We start from the raw sequence: 16106 nt of genomic DNA, 5'->3' as shown, positions 1-16106 counted from the left end.
ATTCCGATTGGTTTCACACTGACACATGCGCAGTAGAATCAGAAGGCGTTCCAAAGAGGCTAGAAGGGAGGGGAGGGGGATGAGCGATGAGGGAATAATCCCCATTGCGTCTGGAATCAGAGGGCGGGCCTGCCGCGGAGGTATCTGGGAAACGGAGTTCCCAGTAGGCGAAGCCCCGGGGCCGTCGGGAAGTCAGCGGCGCTTGCGCGGGCGCCTCAGACTCAGGATGCGCGCGCAGCGCAACTGAGAAGGTGAGTCCAGGTAACTGCGGAGGATCCGAAGGTCAGGCTGCAGAAGCCCAGAATCCCACCCCAGTCCCCAAGTACAGAGGTGAGGGGAAGCGAGGCGGAACGAGGGGACGTCCCCCGACCCCCTAGCCGCAGCTCGGCCGGGGTGTCCGTGACGTCAGCACGACCCCTTTTGGGAGGCGGAGGCCCCTGCGGTCGGGGTTTGGAATGAGAGCGGCTCCGGGTCGCGGGGTTCACTGGCCTCCTCTTGAGCTTCCCAAGCCACCTTGGGTTCCGTGTTGGGCATGGCTAAGGCGGAGATGGGCGGAACTTGTGGGAAGTTTGACAGCTCCTCCTCTGTGAAACTTGGCGTCTAAGTCATCCCGTGGTTTCGATGGAGGTGCGGCGGAAGGGAGGCTCTGTCGCCTAGGCAATCGGCCCACCTGCGCTGGGGCGGGGTCTGACTTTTAGCTTTTTTGCTGTGCTGTTTCCTGAACTTTCTAGGGGGAACCCTATACAGTAGTTGACACATAGCAGCTGTTCCGTAAACATTTGTTGAATAAGTCAAATAAATTAAGATAAAGACTGGCCTGAGGGTTGGAGTCTTAGGGTTTCAAGTCCTGACCTGGCCATTGCATAGGTGACTTCAGCACGTCCACTTTTATTGAGCGTTTACTATATGGAAGGCTCCGTGCAACCGATATTACACTACTATAACCTGGACTTGAACGGTGCTAGTCTAATAGGCACTGTTCAAGCCCAGGTTATTATAGCAGTGTCTAAAACAAAAATCCTGCCCAGCTAATTCACATTCTCAGGGTGGTTGGGGATGCCAGACACTAAAAAAGAAATGTTAAAGAGTATTTACAGGTCTACAATCCCTTATCTATAACTTTAAAATCCAAAACGTTGTAAAAACTGAAAGGTCTTTTTCTCTGTTTTGCAACTTACTTGGTAGGCCAACCTCACCTGGCTTTGAACTTGTTTGCTCGCAATACCCACTCTGAACTGATGTGTGACTATTTAGAATTTTTTAAGATTTTGTTGTGCAAATCATATACTTGCTTATGGAGAGTTGCCCCTGGATCTCGCCGGTGTTGTAATATGTAATAAGTTCTAAAATCCAAAAAATTTGGCTGGGCACAGTGGCTCCAGCCTGTGGTCCCAGCACTTTAGGAGACCGAGGCAGGCGGATCACCTGGGGTCAGGAGTTCAAGACCAGCCTGGCCAACATGGTGAAACCCCGTCTCTACTAAAAATAAAAAAATTAGCTGGGCATGGTGGCATGCGCCTGTAATCCCAGCTACTTGGGAGGCTGAGGCAGGGAGAATCGCTTGAACCCAGGAAGCGGAGGTTGCAAGTGAGCTGAGATCGTGCCACTGCACTCCAACCTGGGTAACGTAGCAAAACTCTGTCCCAAAGGGAAAAAATTTTTTTTTTTTTTTTTTTGCCCACCATCGTGCAATACATGGCAAAAGCAAGATCCAAACCCAGGCAGATTATGTCCCAAGTTTATCCTCTTAACCCCTGTACTGATCTGCTTCTAAGTGGCAGGTCTTTTTTAAGGACCATCCAGCTAGATAATTCCGGCCCTGAGCTTTGAGTCTCTGGCTGGATGTCTAGACTTGTGTGAGCGATGAATGTGTGCTGACACAGCTGGGGACACCCCCCCACCCGCCTTCTTGGCACGTTTTCTTTTGCAAAGGAGACAATGATTTATTCACTCAGCAAACGTAGACCCAGCGTTTGCTCTGTGCCAGGCCTGTTTGAGGCTCTGGGCATACTGTGGCAAACAAGGCAGGGAAAAGTCCCCGCCATCATGAAGCTTACATTCTAGTAAGTCAGAGTATGTCAGGTAGTGACAAGCACTGTAAAGAAAAATAAAGCAAGGTAAGGAGGATAAAACATGCTATTAGTAAAATGGTGTCCAGGGCCAGGCACAGTGGCTCCCAGGACTTTGGGAGTCTGAGGGGTATCACCTGAGGTCAGGAGTTCAAGACCAGCCTGGCCAACATGGTGAAACCCCATCTCTACTAAAAATATAAAATTAGCCAGGTGTGGTGACACGCACCTGTAATCCCAGCTACATGGGAGGCTGAGGCAGGAGAATCACTTGAACTCGGGAGGCAGAGGTTGCAGTAAGCCGAGATTGTGCCATTGCACTCCAGCCTGGGTGAAAAGAGCGAAACTCCATCTCAAAAAAAAGAAAAGAAAAAACACAGTAAAATTGTGTCCAAGAAGGTCTCTGAGAAGGTGACATTTGAACATTTGAACTGAGAGCTAAAGAATGTGATGAGGAAGTGAACTGTGTGCACTCTTGGGGGGACAGCGTTCCAGGCAGATGGGAGAGCAGGTGCAAAGGGCTTGGGGAAGAAACGTCCTTGTCACGATTGGGGAAAAGCACCGAAGCCGGCGTGGCTGACTCAGCGTGAGCAAAGGGAGATGGTGGGAGAGGTCAGAGAGGGAACAGGGAAGTGGCAGATCATACAGGGGCTCCTGGGTCATGGTAGGAATTTTGGCATTTATTCTGTCTAAAATGAAATCCACCATACAGTTTTGAGTAGAGGAGGGACAGGGTCTGACTTACATTTTATTTATTTATTTATAGGACTGAGTCTCGCTCTGTCACCCAGGCTGGAGTGCAGCAGTGCAATCTTGGCTCATTGCAACCTCTGCCTCCCAGGTTCAAGTGACTCTTGTGCCTCAGCCTCCCAAGTAGCTGGGATTACAGGCGCCCACCACCACGCCCGGCTGATTTTTTTTTTTTTTTTTTGTACTTTTTTAGTAGAGACGGGGTTTCACTATGTTGTCCAGGCTGGTCTGGAACTCTTGACCTCACATGATCCGCCCACCTCGGCCTCCCAAAGTGCTGGGATCACAGGCGTGAGCCACTGTGTCCGACCCACCATGTGGGCCAGGGCAGGGACAGGGACAGGGTCTGACTTAGATTTTAAACGGATCCCTCTAGCTACTGGGTTGAAAATAGATTGTAGGGACAAGCGTAGAAACCAAAAGTCTAGTTAGGAGGCTGCTGCAGTAGCACAAGGGAGAGATGGTGGCCTAGACCAGGCTGGTGACGGTGTCAGAACCGGGGGTGGCACATGGTTAAAAGACTCTCTTGCCCTGGTTCCACACCCAACATCAGCTTCCAGATTTAAATCTACAAGAATGTTCTGACCTGCTGCCCTGAGAACCCAGTCCGGTTTTGCATTTTCGTTGTATAAATCGGCACCAGGTGAAGAACATGGGCTTTTGGGTTCTGGATTTCAGCTGCGTCCCCACTGTTTTCTAGGTGAGTGGAGTCAGGTCTGAGGGAAGGAGAATTGTCACCCTTTGAGCATCATTTTGTAGGTTTCAAAGATGGGATGATCATCCCTACCTTACAGAGTGGAGGGAAAGATTAAACAAAATCATGTGTCTGGCTTGCCGCTTAAGAGCTGTGTGGCCCTGGGCAGATCATTTTCTCTCTGAGCCTCTGCTTCTCATCTCCCCAAAGGGGAAATCATTCTTACCTTGAAAAGGGTGATTGGGAAGGTTCTGTAGATAATACCTGCCGAGAACTTAGTACAGTGGTCTGCACATACTGAACTGTCATGAAATGAAAACCGTCTTGAGTGACTGACTTGACCTCTCTGTGCAGCAGGAACTCCCTGTTCAGGTTACTATGTCTAGAGAACAAATTGTCCCATAATTCACTGGTGTAGAACAGCCATTTCTTGTGCCCATGGATCTTATGGGCCAGGAATTCAGAGTGAGCACAGTAGGGTGGCCTGTTTCTGCTCCCCAGTGCCTGTGCCTTAGCAGGAAGACTTGAAGGCTGGGGTTTAAGTGGTCTGAGGACTTGCCCACTCACCCGGCAGCTGATGCTGGCTGTTGGCCAGGGGCCTCAGCTCCTCTCCACCTGAGCCCCTCCATCTGGTTTCTCTGCCTGGGCTACTTTAGGCTGCCTCATGCCGTGGAAACTGGCTTCCATGGGTGAGCATCCTGAGTGAGCCAGCCAGGTGCAAGTTGTTTTTTATGACCCAGCCTGGGAAGTCTCATGGCCTTACTGCTGCCGGTCCTCTTGGTAGGAGCAGTCACAGCTCTGCCCAGATCCAAAGCGGGAGGAACAGAGACCCTGACTCCTGGGAGGAGGGGTTACGAGGTTCCAAAGAGCACCCAGGACCAGAAATATTCACGTGACCTGCTTTGGAAAATACAAATGCCACACTCTCCAATGAAGTGGTGATAATTCTGGAACCTGCGTCCTGGGCTGTTGTATAAACTAAACAGGATAATGCATAGAAAGCTGTCTGCCTGGAGGACTCCTTCCCAGATATTGATGGCTCGCTCCCTGGTTTCTTCTGGGTCTCTGCTCAGATGCCTCCCTCTGGGCGAGGCCTTCCTTGGCCACCGTGTGTGAATAGTGACCCACCAACCTCTGTGGCATCCTGTTTTCTTCTGTAGTACTTTATTGTCCTCCATAGAACTTTCTCCATGTGACCTGTTCAGCAGTTCCTTGCTCATTTGTTTGTTAGTTTCTCTTCCCCCACCAGAACGTGAGCATCCTGAAGGCAGGGGCTGTGTTGTTTCCTTTGCTGCTGTTTCCCCTGTGGCTGGCATAAACAGGAAACTCGGTGAATAATTATAGAGTGAATGAATGAATGAATGGATTTGGCACATGCTGGTGACATGGCCCGTGCTCAGTAAACATTAGCCATTATCTTTCATTTCTATGTGAAAGCATGAGTCAGCCTCTCCACTTTTGTTCACTTACAGGTTGCTGTCAAGATGGAGTTTCCAGCCCAGTAAATCCAAGGGCCAGACCATGACCTCATAAAGGTATTATCCCTTGGGCACAGCCTCTCAAGGCCTTTTTCCTTTTTCCCACCAGCAGCTGGCTCCTGCTTGTCTCCTCTGGGTTGCTGCCAGCCGGCTTTACTCCCAGAAGGAACGTTGTCGTGGGTATGGCAGGGCTCACCTGGTTAGGCACTTGCTGCATCCTGGAGGCATCTTTATTGGAGGGCAGCCAGCATCTAGGAAAATTCTACTTAACGTGAAGCCATGTAAAACCATCACAGATTTCTGCCAGGTGTGGAGGCTCATGCCTATAATTCCAGCATTTTGGGAGGCTGAGGCAGATGGATCACTTGAGGTCAGGAGTTCGAGACCAGCCTGGCCAACATGGTGAAACCCTATCTCTACTAAAAATATAAAAATTAGCTAGGTGTGGTGGTGCCTACCTGTGGTCCCAGCTACTCAGGATGCTGAGGTAGGAGAATTGCTTGAACCTGGGAGGCAGAGGTTGAAGCGAGCTGAGATCGCACCACTGCACTCCAGCCTGGGCAATAAGAGCAAAACTCCATCTCAAAAAAAAAAAAAAAAATTAGCTGGGTGTAGTAGTGCATACCTGTAGTGCATACCCAGCTACATGGGACACTGACAGGAAAATCGCTTGAACCTAGGAGACAGAGGTTGCAGTGAGCCAAGATCTTGCCACTGCACTTCAGCCTGGGTGACAGGGTGAAACTCTGTTTCAAAATAGATAAATAAAACTATCACAGATTTCTAAACAACCCCTTTGTTCACATGAGAAATCTAGACTGGGCATGGTGGCCACACCTGTAATCCCAGCGCTTTGGGAGGCCAAGGCAAGAAGATTGCTTGAGCTCAGGAGTTCGAGACCAGGGCAACATAGCAAGACCCCGTCTCTACAAAAAGTAAAAAAAAAAAAATAAAAAAGCCAGGCATGGTGGTACATGCCTGTAGTCCCAGATACTTGGGAGACTGAGGTGAGAGGATGGCTTGAGCCCAAGAGCTTGAGGCTGCAGTGAGCCATGATCATGCCATTGCACTCCAGCCTGAGTGACAGGGTGGGACCCTGTTGCTAAAAAATAAAAAAGAAGTATAGAGTCTGGCTAGGCTAGGCTTCAGTAGCAAGCAACTTCTAAATCTTAGTGGTTTAACACAATCGCACATTATTTCTCACTAATACAACTCTCCAAGCATCAGCCTCTATGCAGTTTAAAAATATATATATTTTTTTAATTAGCCAGGCATGGTGGCTCACGCCTGTAATCCCAGCTATTCAGGAGACTGAGGTAGGAGAATCGCTTGAACCCAAGAGGCGGAGGTTGCAGTGAGCCGAGCTTGCGTGACTGCACCCCAGCCTGGGTGACAGAGCGGGACTCCATCTCAAAAAAAAAAAAATTTTTTTTAATTTTTAATTTACCTGGGTACATAGTAGGTGTATATATTTATTGGGTAAATCTAGGCAGTTTGGTCTTGTGACGCCAGTGTCAACACCCAGGTTTGCCTGGCGGAGAGGGAAGAGGCAGTGAGACCTCTAGCTTAACAAAAATGCTCACCAGTATTTATGCCTTTGAGAAGAGAGAGATGTTCTTTTACATATTATTAGCAGGACAACAAATCACTAAGTTAGACAACCAGTCAAAATGACTGGCTTTCTAGAGAGTAAAAGATACTTGACCGACAGCCTTTGCAGTCCAGATGTCTTACATGACTCCTTTGTTTGAAAAAACAGAAGAGCAGATTTATGCCATAAAGTGTTTCTGCTCTTCAGCAGCCTAAGGAAGAGGAATCCAGGACCCCTTCTCTCCTCATGTGGCTGACATTTCTTTCACCAGCTAATGGGATGGCCTGTGGTTGACAAGCTCTAGAATTTCAAAAGTCAGTACCTAGAGGAAATAGACAGGCCTGAGGAGCTCAGAACTTCCTATCAAAGAAGAAAGGGAAGAATAGAAATATTAATGACTGGAATATAGTAACTTGGGTACAAGGCATGATATGGTCACAGCAAGCACTAACATAAAAGGCTTTCTATGGGCCAGGCCCTGTTCTCAGCACCTCATATAAATGTATTCATTCAGACCTCATCGACCATTCTATAAGATAGGAGCTGGGAGAAGCCCCATTTTACAGTGGGGTGGACTGTGACACAGAGAGGTTAAGTAGCTTGTCCAGCATGTAGCACATCTGGGATTGAAATCTGGCAGCTTGGGGCCAAACCTGTGATTTTAAGGACTCCACTGTTTGCATTTGCAACAGAAGCCAGCCTTTGCAGTGAATAAAAAAAAAGGGTTTGATCAGAATGGTCTCTTGCAGCCAGGATAGTAGCTCATGCCTGTAATCCCAGCACTTTGGGAGGCTGAGGCCGGAGGATTGCTGGAGGCCAGGAGTTCCAGACCAGTCTGGGCAACATAGTGAGACCCCGTCTCTACAAAAAAAACTTTAAAAATTAGTCAATTGTGGTGGCACACACCTATAGTTCCAGCTACCTGGGAAGAGTGCTTGAGCCCAGGAGTTTGAGGCTGCAGTAAGCCATGATTATGCCACTGCATTCCTCCCTGGTGACAGAGTGAGACCCTATCTCTAAAATAATTTAAAAATGAATATTCTCTTTCAAGGTGAAATTAAATCACAAGCACATGTTTATATTAACTTCTATTTCAATAGTTTCACTTTTTTTTTTTTTTTTTGAGGCAGAGTTTCACTCTCGTTACACAGGCTGGAGTGCGATGGCGAGATCTCGGCTCACCGCAACCTCCGCCTCCCGGGTTCAAGTGATTCTCCTGCCTCAGCCTCCCAAGTAGCTAGGATTACAGGCATGTACCACCACGCCTGGCTGATTTTGTATTTTTAGTAGAGACAGGGTTTCTCCTTGTTGGTCAGGCTGGTCTTGGACTCCTGACCTCAGGTGATCCGTCCACCTCGACCTTCCAAAGTGCTGGGATTACAAGCATGAGCCACCGTACCCGGCCAATAGTTTCACTTTTAATTGCTAATGTACACTAAGCCTGAGACTATAAGAACAAATAAATGGCCCTTTTTTGTTGCTGCTGTTTGTTTTGTTTGGTTGAGACGGAGTTTTCACTCTTGTTGTCCAGGCTGGAGTGCAATGGCATGATCTTGGTTCACTGCAACCTCCACCTCCCAGGTTCAAGTGACTTTCCTGCCTCAGCCTCCTGAGTAGCTGGGATTACAGGTGCACGCCACCACACCTAGCTGGGATTACAGGTGCACGCCACCACACCTGGCTAATTTTTTTTGTATTTTTAGTACAGACAGAGTTTCACCATGTTGGACAGACTGGTCTCAAACTCCCGACCTCAGGTGATCTGCCTGTGATGGCCTCCCAAAGTGCTGGGATTACAGGCTTGAGCCACTGCGCCCGGCCTATTGCTGCTCTTTGTTAGATGCTCATTACAAATAGCACTGCCATAATGAAGGGCAATACAAACTGCCTATTGTACTTCATCCTTGTTAATTTCCCTTCTTCACTTAACTGGCTTAAAACTCTTCTATATCCTCATTTGTTATAGGCTCAGTATGTAATTTGGACTTTTAAAAAGTATCAGGAATTAGCTCAGAGAGATGCAAAGCATAGAGGGTGATTTAGTGAACACTCATCATTCTACTAAATCAGTCAGGATAGAATAGGCTGTGCTGCCGTGACAAATAAACCCTGAAACCTTGGTGGCTCAATACAGCAGAAGTGTATTTGTTGATCATGAGGTTCCAGTGTGGACCAGGCAGCCCTCCTTCATCTTGTTGCTATGTCAGTTGGGAGCCATGGCCTCCAGGGCCATCCCTGCAGGTGGAGGGGAAGGCAGAGGAGGTATTCTGACTCCTAACTGCCTCGGCCATGAGATGACTCTACTCACACCCCGTTGGCCAGAATTAGTCATGTGGCCTCTACCTTGTTGCAAGGGAACCTGGGAAGTATAGGGGAGCATATCGATACTTGGAGAACATTGACTGTCACTCCCATTCCAATTGCATGTTTTAAGAAGTGAACATCACAAACATAGTTGAAGACCCTGGTTGTGCCTCCTGCCACTCACCCTGTGATTAAGAGCAGTTCTCCAACAATACTTCCACTGACCTTCAGCTGGCCCGTTTCACTTCGTGTTTGTTCATTCTGTTTTGTAGCATGATCTCCTTCTGTCCAGACTGTGGCAAAAGTATCCAAGCGGCATTCAAATTCTGCCCCTACTGTGGAAATTCTTTGCCTATAGAGGAGCATGTAGGGTCCCAGACCTTAGTCAATCCACATGTGTCATCCTTCCAAGGTAAGAACCAGAGCATTGAGCCTATTTCTGCAGTGGGGATGAGGTGCATGCACATGTGTGTCTGCGGAGGGAGGATGCCTTTGCAGCCTGTCTGACCCTGTCCTGACACTGGAGAAGCCCAGGTCTCAGGACTGGACCCCTCTGTCTACCCTCAGTCCCTTGGCCTCTTACTGGCCTCATGGCTTTGAACACTGTCTCCATGTTAACAACTCCTTCATTTCTATCTCCAGCCAGCCTGGACTCCCCTGCTTGGAGGAGATATATGTGCAGCCTGCCATCTTGGCACCTGCAGGTTGAGTATCCCTTATCCGAAATGATGAGGACCAGAAGTGTTCTGATTTTGGATTTTTTCAGATTTTGGAATATTTGCATTATACTTACTGGTTGAGCATCCTGATTGAAAAATCTGAAATCTGGCTGGGCACAGTGGCTCATGCCTGTAACCCTAGCACTTTGGGAGGCTGAGGCAGGCAGAGCACTTGAGGTCAGGAGTTCAAGACCAGCCTGGCCAACATCCTGAAATCCCATGTCTACTAAAAATACAAAAATTAGCTGGGCATAGTGGCACATGCCTGTAATCCCACCTACTTGGGAGTCTGAGGCAGGAGAATTGCTTGAACCCAGGAGGCGGAGGTCGCAGTGAGCTGAGATTGCGCCACTGCACTGCAGCCTGGGCAACAGAGTAAGACTCGATGTCAAAAAAAAAAAAAAATCTGAAATTCACAGTAGTCCAGTGAAATTTCCCTTGAGCATCCTGTTGGCACTCAAAGTTTCAGATTTTGGAGCATTTTGCATTTCAGATTTCTGGATTTGGGATGCTCAGCCTGTGTTGGATGTCCTGGTCACATCTCAGTCTGAACATGCCTTCACCTGAGCTCCTGGTGTTCCTGCCGCCTGCGCTGCCATAGACTTCCCCATTGCCATGAATAGCACTCCATTCATCCAGTTTCCCAGGCTGGACCCTGGGTATCATCCTTGAGTTCTCTTTGTCTCGCAACCTGTGACACACCCACCCCTTCAGCAAATCTTGTTGGCTCCCTCTTTACAATCAGTGCAGTATCAGCCCACTTCCTTCTCCGCACCTCCCACATCCCTGGTCCTCACCTCTCTTATGCAGAAGCCTTCTTGCCCTCTGCTCCCCTCTCTTGTCCCTGCAGTTGTCTTCACGCAGCCGCCAGAGAGATCCTGTGAATACAGTCAGAGCCCATCATTCCTCTGCTGATACTTTCCCACATGAGGCGACGGGACCAGGTCCCCATTTCCCCTCAGACCCCACCTCCCGACCCTCCTGCTGTTGCCTCTGCTCTTCCAGCCACACTGGCCTCCTGGCTGCCCCTCCACACCTCAGCACGACTGGGCCTCAGCCTGTGCGCTTGCCGCTCGCTCCTGGACGCCTCTTCCCTTATGGGCCTGCGTGCCCCACTCTTTCACTGCCTTCAGGTTTTGTTTTTTGTTGTTTTTGTTTTTGAGACTGAGTCTTGCTCTGTCGCCCAGGCTGGGGTGCAGTGGCGTGATCTTGGCAACATCTCGGCTCACTGCAACCTCCGTCTCCCAGGTTCAAGCAATTATCCTGCCTCAGCCTCCCAAGTAGCTGGGATTATAGGTGCCTGGCACCACGCCCAGTTAATTTTTGTATTTTTAGTAGAGACAGGGTTTCACCATGTTGGCCGGCTGGTCTCAAATTCCTGACCTCAAATGATCCACCCGCCTCGGCCTCCCAAAGTGCTGAGATTACAGACATGAGCCACCATGGCCAGCCTTGTTTTTTTTTAAATGGAGTCTTACTCTGTCACCCAGGCTGGAGTGCAGTGGCCACAATCTCAGCTCACTGCAACCTCCGCCTCCTGAGTTCAAGTGATTCTTGTGCCTCAGTCTCCCGAGTAGTTGGGATTACAAGTATGTACCACCACGCCCAGCTGATTTTTATATTTTCAGTAGAGATGGGGTTTCACCACGTTGGCCAGGCTGGTCTTGAACTCCTGGCCTCAAGTAATCTACCTGCCTCAGCCCCCCAAAGTGTTGGGATTACAGTCATGAGCCACTGCGCCCAGCCATGCCTTCAGGTATTTATTCAATTGTTACTTTCTCAGAGACACTTTCCCTGCCACTACTAATTAAAGTTGCATCTTCCCTCTATGCAATGATCCTGTCCCCCTTCCTTGCTGTGTATTTCTTTTTGGTACTTGTCTCAACCCTATTAAATACATTATTTTGCTTATATTGCTTCTTCTGTAAGCTCCACAAGGACAGAAACTTTTTGTGTTTCTGTAACCTGTGTTGATTGTGGTTTTGTAACCTGCTGTTTGCACAGCACCTGGGTCTGTGCCTGGCATGGTATTGGGTGCTGAGAAATCTTACTGACTGGTTGAATGAATTAATTAAATAGCAGTAGTAGGTCTTGCTCACTGGAAGGCCCAAGCCCAGATACTATATTGGTAAATCAGAGAAGGTTTATCCATCGGACAGTTGTGCAGAAGGCAGTCAGCTTACATGGCGGGGAGTTGAGTGACATTCATTTTATCATTTGGGAGTGTGTTTAGCTGCAGATAACAGAAAACGCTATGACAAGGGTTTAAACAAATGATTAGGTTTATTTTTCTTTTCTTTCACTGGTAAGTATGTAGAGCAATATTTTTCTTACTAAAAAAAAGGGGACAGTGAGTATTGGGATGGTGTCCCCATGATGACCTAAGGCACCCAGGCTCCTCTGTCTTTGCACTGAGCCATCCTTAGCATATGGCTTTTGTTCCCATGCCTACTGCCTTGAGGTCTCAAGTTGACTTCATCTCCACAGTTCCAGGCAAATGTGAACAGCGTTTGCCTTGGCCCAACTTGAGAGTCAGAGTGTTTTGTTTGTTTTGTTTTGTTTTTGAGACGGAGTCTCGCTCTGTCGCCCAGGTTGGAGTGCAGTGGCGCCATCTCGGCTCACTGCAAGCTCCACCTCCCAGGTTCTCTCCATTCTGCTGCCTCAGCCTCCCGAGTAGCTGGGACTACAGGCACCCACCACCACGCCCGGCTATTTTTTTTGTATTTTTAGTAGAGACGGGGTTTCACCGTGTTAGCCAGGGTGGTCTTGATCTTCTGACCTCGTGATCTGCCCGCCTCGGCCTCCCAAAGTGCTGGGATTATAGGCGTGAGCCACCACTCCCGGTCTTTGTTTTTTTGAGACGGAGTCTCGCTCTGTCGCCCAGGCTGGAGTGCAGTGGCGCCATCTCGGCTCACTGCAACCTCTGCCTCCTAGGTTCAAGGAATTCTCCTGCCTCAGCCTCCCTAGTAGCTGGTATTACAGCCGCACACCACCACACCTGGCTAATTTTTGTATTTTTATTAGAGACTGGCTTTCCCCATGTTGGCCAGGCTGGTCTTAAACTCCTGGCCTCCCAAAGTGTTGGGATTATAGGCATGAGCCACCGCGCCAGGCCAGAGTCAGTTCTTAACCCAACCCCTGCTTTTCCTAATGCTAACCTAGAGCCCAGTTCATTATTCACTCCCTCAGTCATCAGATGGCAAATATGTATGGGTAACCTACCATGTGCTGAGGTGCTGTATTTGTCCCGAGGATTATAGTAAGAAATGAGACAGCCCTGGTTTCTGGTCTCTCAGAGTTTTTACAGCTCAGTAAGGCAACAGACATTGAATAAATGATTATCAGCAGGTTGCACGATAACAGAGGGGAACTGAATGGACCCTGGAACACATATAAGGGAACATGTTTTTTGGGGAATCAGGGAAAACCTCCCTAAGTGGGTAAAGTTTGAGCTGAGCTAGGGATGAAGAAGAATGGGCCGGGCACAGTGGCTCACGCCTGTATTCCCAGCACTTTGTGAGGCTGAGGCAGCCTGATCACCTGAGGTCAGGAGTTTGAGACCAGCCTAACCAACATGGAGAAACCCTGTCTCTACTAAAAATACAAAATTAGCCAGGTGTGGTGGCGGGCGCCTGTAATCCCAGCTACTCGGGAGGCTGAGGCAGGAGAATTGCTTGAACCCGGGAGGTGGAGGTTGCAGTGAGCCGAGATTGCGCCATTGCACTCCAGCCTGGGCAACAAGAGCAAAACTCCGTCTCCAAAAAAAAAAAAAAAAAAAAGGAATGAGCAAGGTAGGAGTTGGCACATATGTTCCAGGCGCTGGGACATGGTATGGGGAGCAGATGTGAGGTGAGGGGAGCCAGGCACACTGGAGGAGTAAGGAACATTTCCGCCTGGGGGAAGACAGGCAGGGCCACAGGAAGGAGTTTGGTTTTAACTGTTGGTGACGTGGAGAGCTGCGGAAGAGCTTCTACCAAGTAGGCAACACAATAGGCTTTGCATTTTGGAAAGATTTCTGTGGCTTCTTGGTGTGGAAAATGGATTCGAGACATGGAAACCAGTTAGGAGGCCATTCCAGTAGCCCAGGGACCAACCATGCTGGCTGAGTTAGTCAGTGTCAACTAAAAAGAAAGGACATTTGTTTTTAGCAATATGGCAGACCAGATGATAATAAAAACTCTTTGTAGTTCAGTGTGCCCAAATATGTGGAATAAAACATTAAAATGTCCTTTTAAAATATAGAGCTAAGTGGTAGGAAAGTAAAGGGAGTCCATGGAGATGAGAAACAGCAGGAAAACAGAGACCACAGGGCTAAGCAAGTGTTACATAGGTGTTATTTGTCCTGAGGCTGTTTGCTGATGGCCTTGAGCCTGTGTTTTATTGGGGTGCAGGAGACAAAGCTTAGGGCCTTAGCAGTACAGGAGTTGCAGTTGGAAACCTCCTCTTAAATCTGGGGCTCCTCAGTGGGTGAACTACAGCAAAAGTAATTGTTCCACAGAGAAAATTGGTGGAGACATTTGTCAGCCTTGGTGGTGGATAAATAAAGGAGGAATGTCTTCTTTGAGAATTCCCCTTTTGTTTTTGTTTTTTTGTTTGTTTGTTTTTGTTTTTTTGTTTTTTTTGAGACATAGTCTCGCTCTGTCATCCAGGCTAGAGTGCAGTGGTGTAATCTTGGCTCACTGCAACCTCCACCTCCCGTGTTCAAGCAATTCTCCTTCCTCAGCTTCTCGAGTAGCTGGGTTTACAGGCACCTGCCACCATACCCACCTAATTTTTATATTTTTAGTAGAGACAGGGTTTCACCATGTTGGACAGGCTGGCCTCAAACTCCTGACCTCAGGCGATCCACCCGCCCTGGCCTCCCAAAGTGCTGGGATTACAGGCATGAGCCACCACGCCCAGCCTTCTTTGAGAGTTCCTAACCAAGAATTCACATTCTCACCAGTTTGGGGCCAGAATTCACACTGATCTGTGTGGTCCCCCAAAATGCAAGCTGAACATTTAACTTAAAGTGGTGAGATGTGGGTACCACTCCCTGCCTGATATAAACAAATCTTCTCTTGGAAAACATCCTTTAAAGACAAACCTCAGGGAATTACCACAGGTCAACGTCCAAGGATCATGAGTACCAGTCTCTGTTGATTTACAAAGACACCAGGAAATAAGCTAGCCTGAGAGTCAGCAAAAACAACAAACTACAGAATCAGACCTGCCAAGACCACAGACCTTAGAATTAATAGATGAGAATGTTTACAAAGCATGCTTAATACGTTTAAATAAATGAAATAACAAATTGAAAGTATAACGAAGGAATAGGTTAAAGTTGCACAGGCAAATAAGAGAAGGAACCAAATAAAAACTCTAATGATTGTATGTGTATATATGTATATGTGTGTGTCTATATATGTATATATATGTATGTGTATATATATATACACACAATCGTTGTATGTGTGTGTGTGTGTGTGTATATATATATATTATAATCATTGTAATCAGAAACTCAGTGGGTGGTTTAAACAGCAGACTAGACATAGCTGGGAGAATTAGTTAACTGGAAGATAGATTTTAAGAAGTTACATGGAAGAGGCCGGGCATGGTGGCTCATGCCTGTAATCCCAGCACTTTGGAAGGCTGAGGCTGGCGGATCACTTGAGGTCAGGAGTTCAAGACCATTCTGGCCAACATGGTGAAACCCCGTCTCTGCTAAAAGTATAAAAATTAGCAACATTACAGGCATGTTGGTGCATGCCTGTAATCCCAGCTACTTGGGAGGCTGAGGCAGGAGAATTGCTTGAACCCAGGAGGCAGAGGTTGCAGTGAGCCAAGATCGCACCACTGCACTCCAGCCTGGGCAACAGAGTGAGACTCCATCTCAAATATACGTACATATAAAGAAATTATGTGGAAAGGACACAGAGTGGCAAGGTGCTGGAAGATACAAGAGAGGCAAAGACCTAAGAAGGAGAGAACAACTAAAAGGAACAGTTTGCTTAGATATTTACATAATAGAGGAAGCAAGAATTGGTGTTGAGGACCAAAGAGAACAGCATAGCTGAGTATAACCTCAGGGCTCCCAGTCCAATGGTACCTGCAAAGGGGCCTTTGTAACTCCAGTCTGCATTTTGTCTGCCTTTCTTTAGGCTCAAAGAGAGGGCTGAGCTCCAGTTTTGAAACTTCTCCTAAGAAAGTGAAATGGTCCAGCACCGTCACCTCTCCCCGATTATCCCTCTTCTCAGATGGTGACAGTTCTGAGTCTGAAGATACTCTGAGTTCCTCTGAGAGATCCAAAGGTAAGAGTTAAGGTCCATCTGGCCTGACTCTGAGTGGAGCAAACTTGGGTCATCTGATGATCTTTGGGACAAAACTGCCACAGCCCCGGCTCAAACATCATCCATCCCTGCCTGGACTCTGACTCCAGCACCTTCCCCAGCCTCCCATCTCCCCCTCCAGTCTGCCTCTATGTGGCCCCAGATGGGTTTTTCAGCACCCAGAGCTGCC

The 16106-nt window shown here is 48.1% G+C and overlaps 1 protein-coding gene across 9 annotated transcripts in view; it reads left to right on the top strand.

The window, feature by feature from the left end:
* Nucleotides 1-84: 84 nt before the first annotated feature.
* The window catches only part of VRK3 (VRK serine/threonine kinase 3), a 48554-nt gene continuing 32532 nt past the window's right edge, over nucleotides 85-16106 (top strand). For 7 of the 9 annotated variants that reach the window (XM_030821108.1, XM_030821107.1, XM_012509908.2 and 4 more), the window contains exons 1-4: nucleotides 234-330; nucleotides 4986-5048; nucleotides 9159-9298; nucleotides 15749-15898. In XM_030821108.1, coding sequence (XP_030676968.1) covers nucleotides 9160-9298; nucleotides 15749-15898 — 289 coding nt within the window. In that variant the 5' untranslated portion in view covers nucleotides 234-330; nucleotides 4986-5048; nucleotide 9159. Of the gene's footprint in view, nucleotides 331-4983; nucleotides 5049-9158; nucleotides 9299-15748; nucleotides 15899-16106 lie in introns of those variants that run through there. The other 2 variants (XM_030821109.1, XM_030821110.1) reach the window with 2 other exon arrangements.

Source organism: Nomascus leucogenys, chromosome 10, assembly GCF_006542625.1.
Source record: "Nomascus leucogenys isolate Asia chromosome 10, Asia_NLE_v1, whole genome shotgun sequence".
NCBI lineage: Eukaryota > Metazoa > Chordata > Mammalia > Primates > Hylobatidae > Nomascus > Nomascus leucogenys.
The sequence above is the reverse complement of the archived record's forward strand: the minus strand, read 5'-3'. Positions and strand labels throughout refer to the sequence as shown.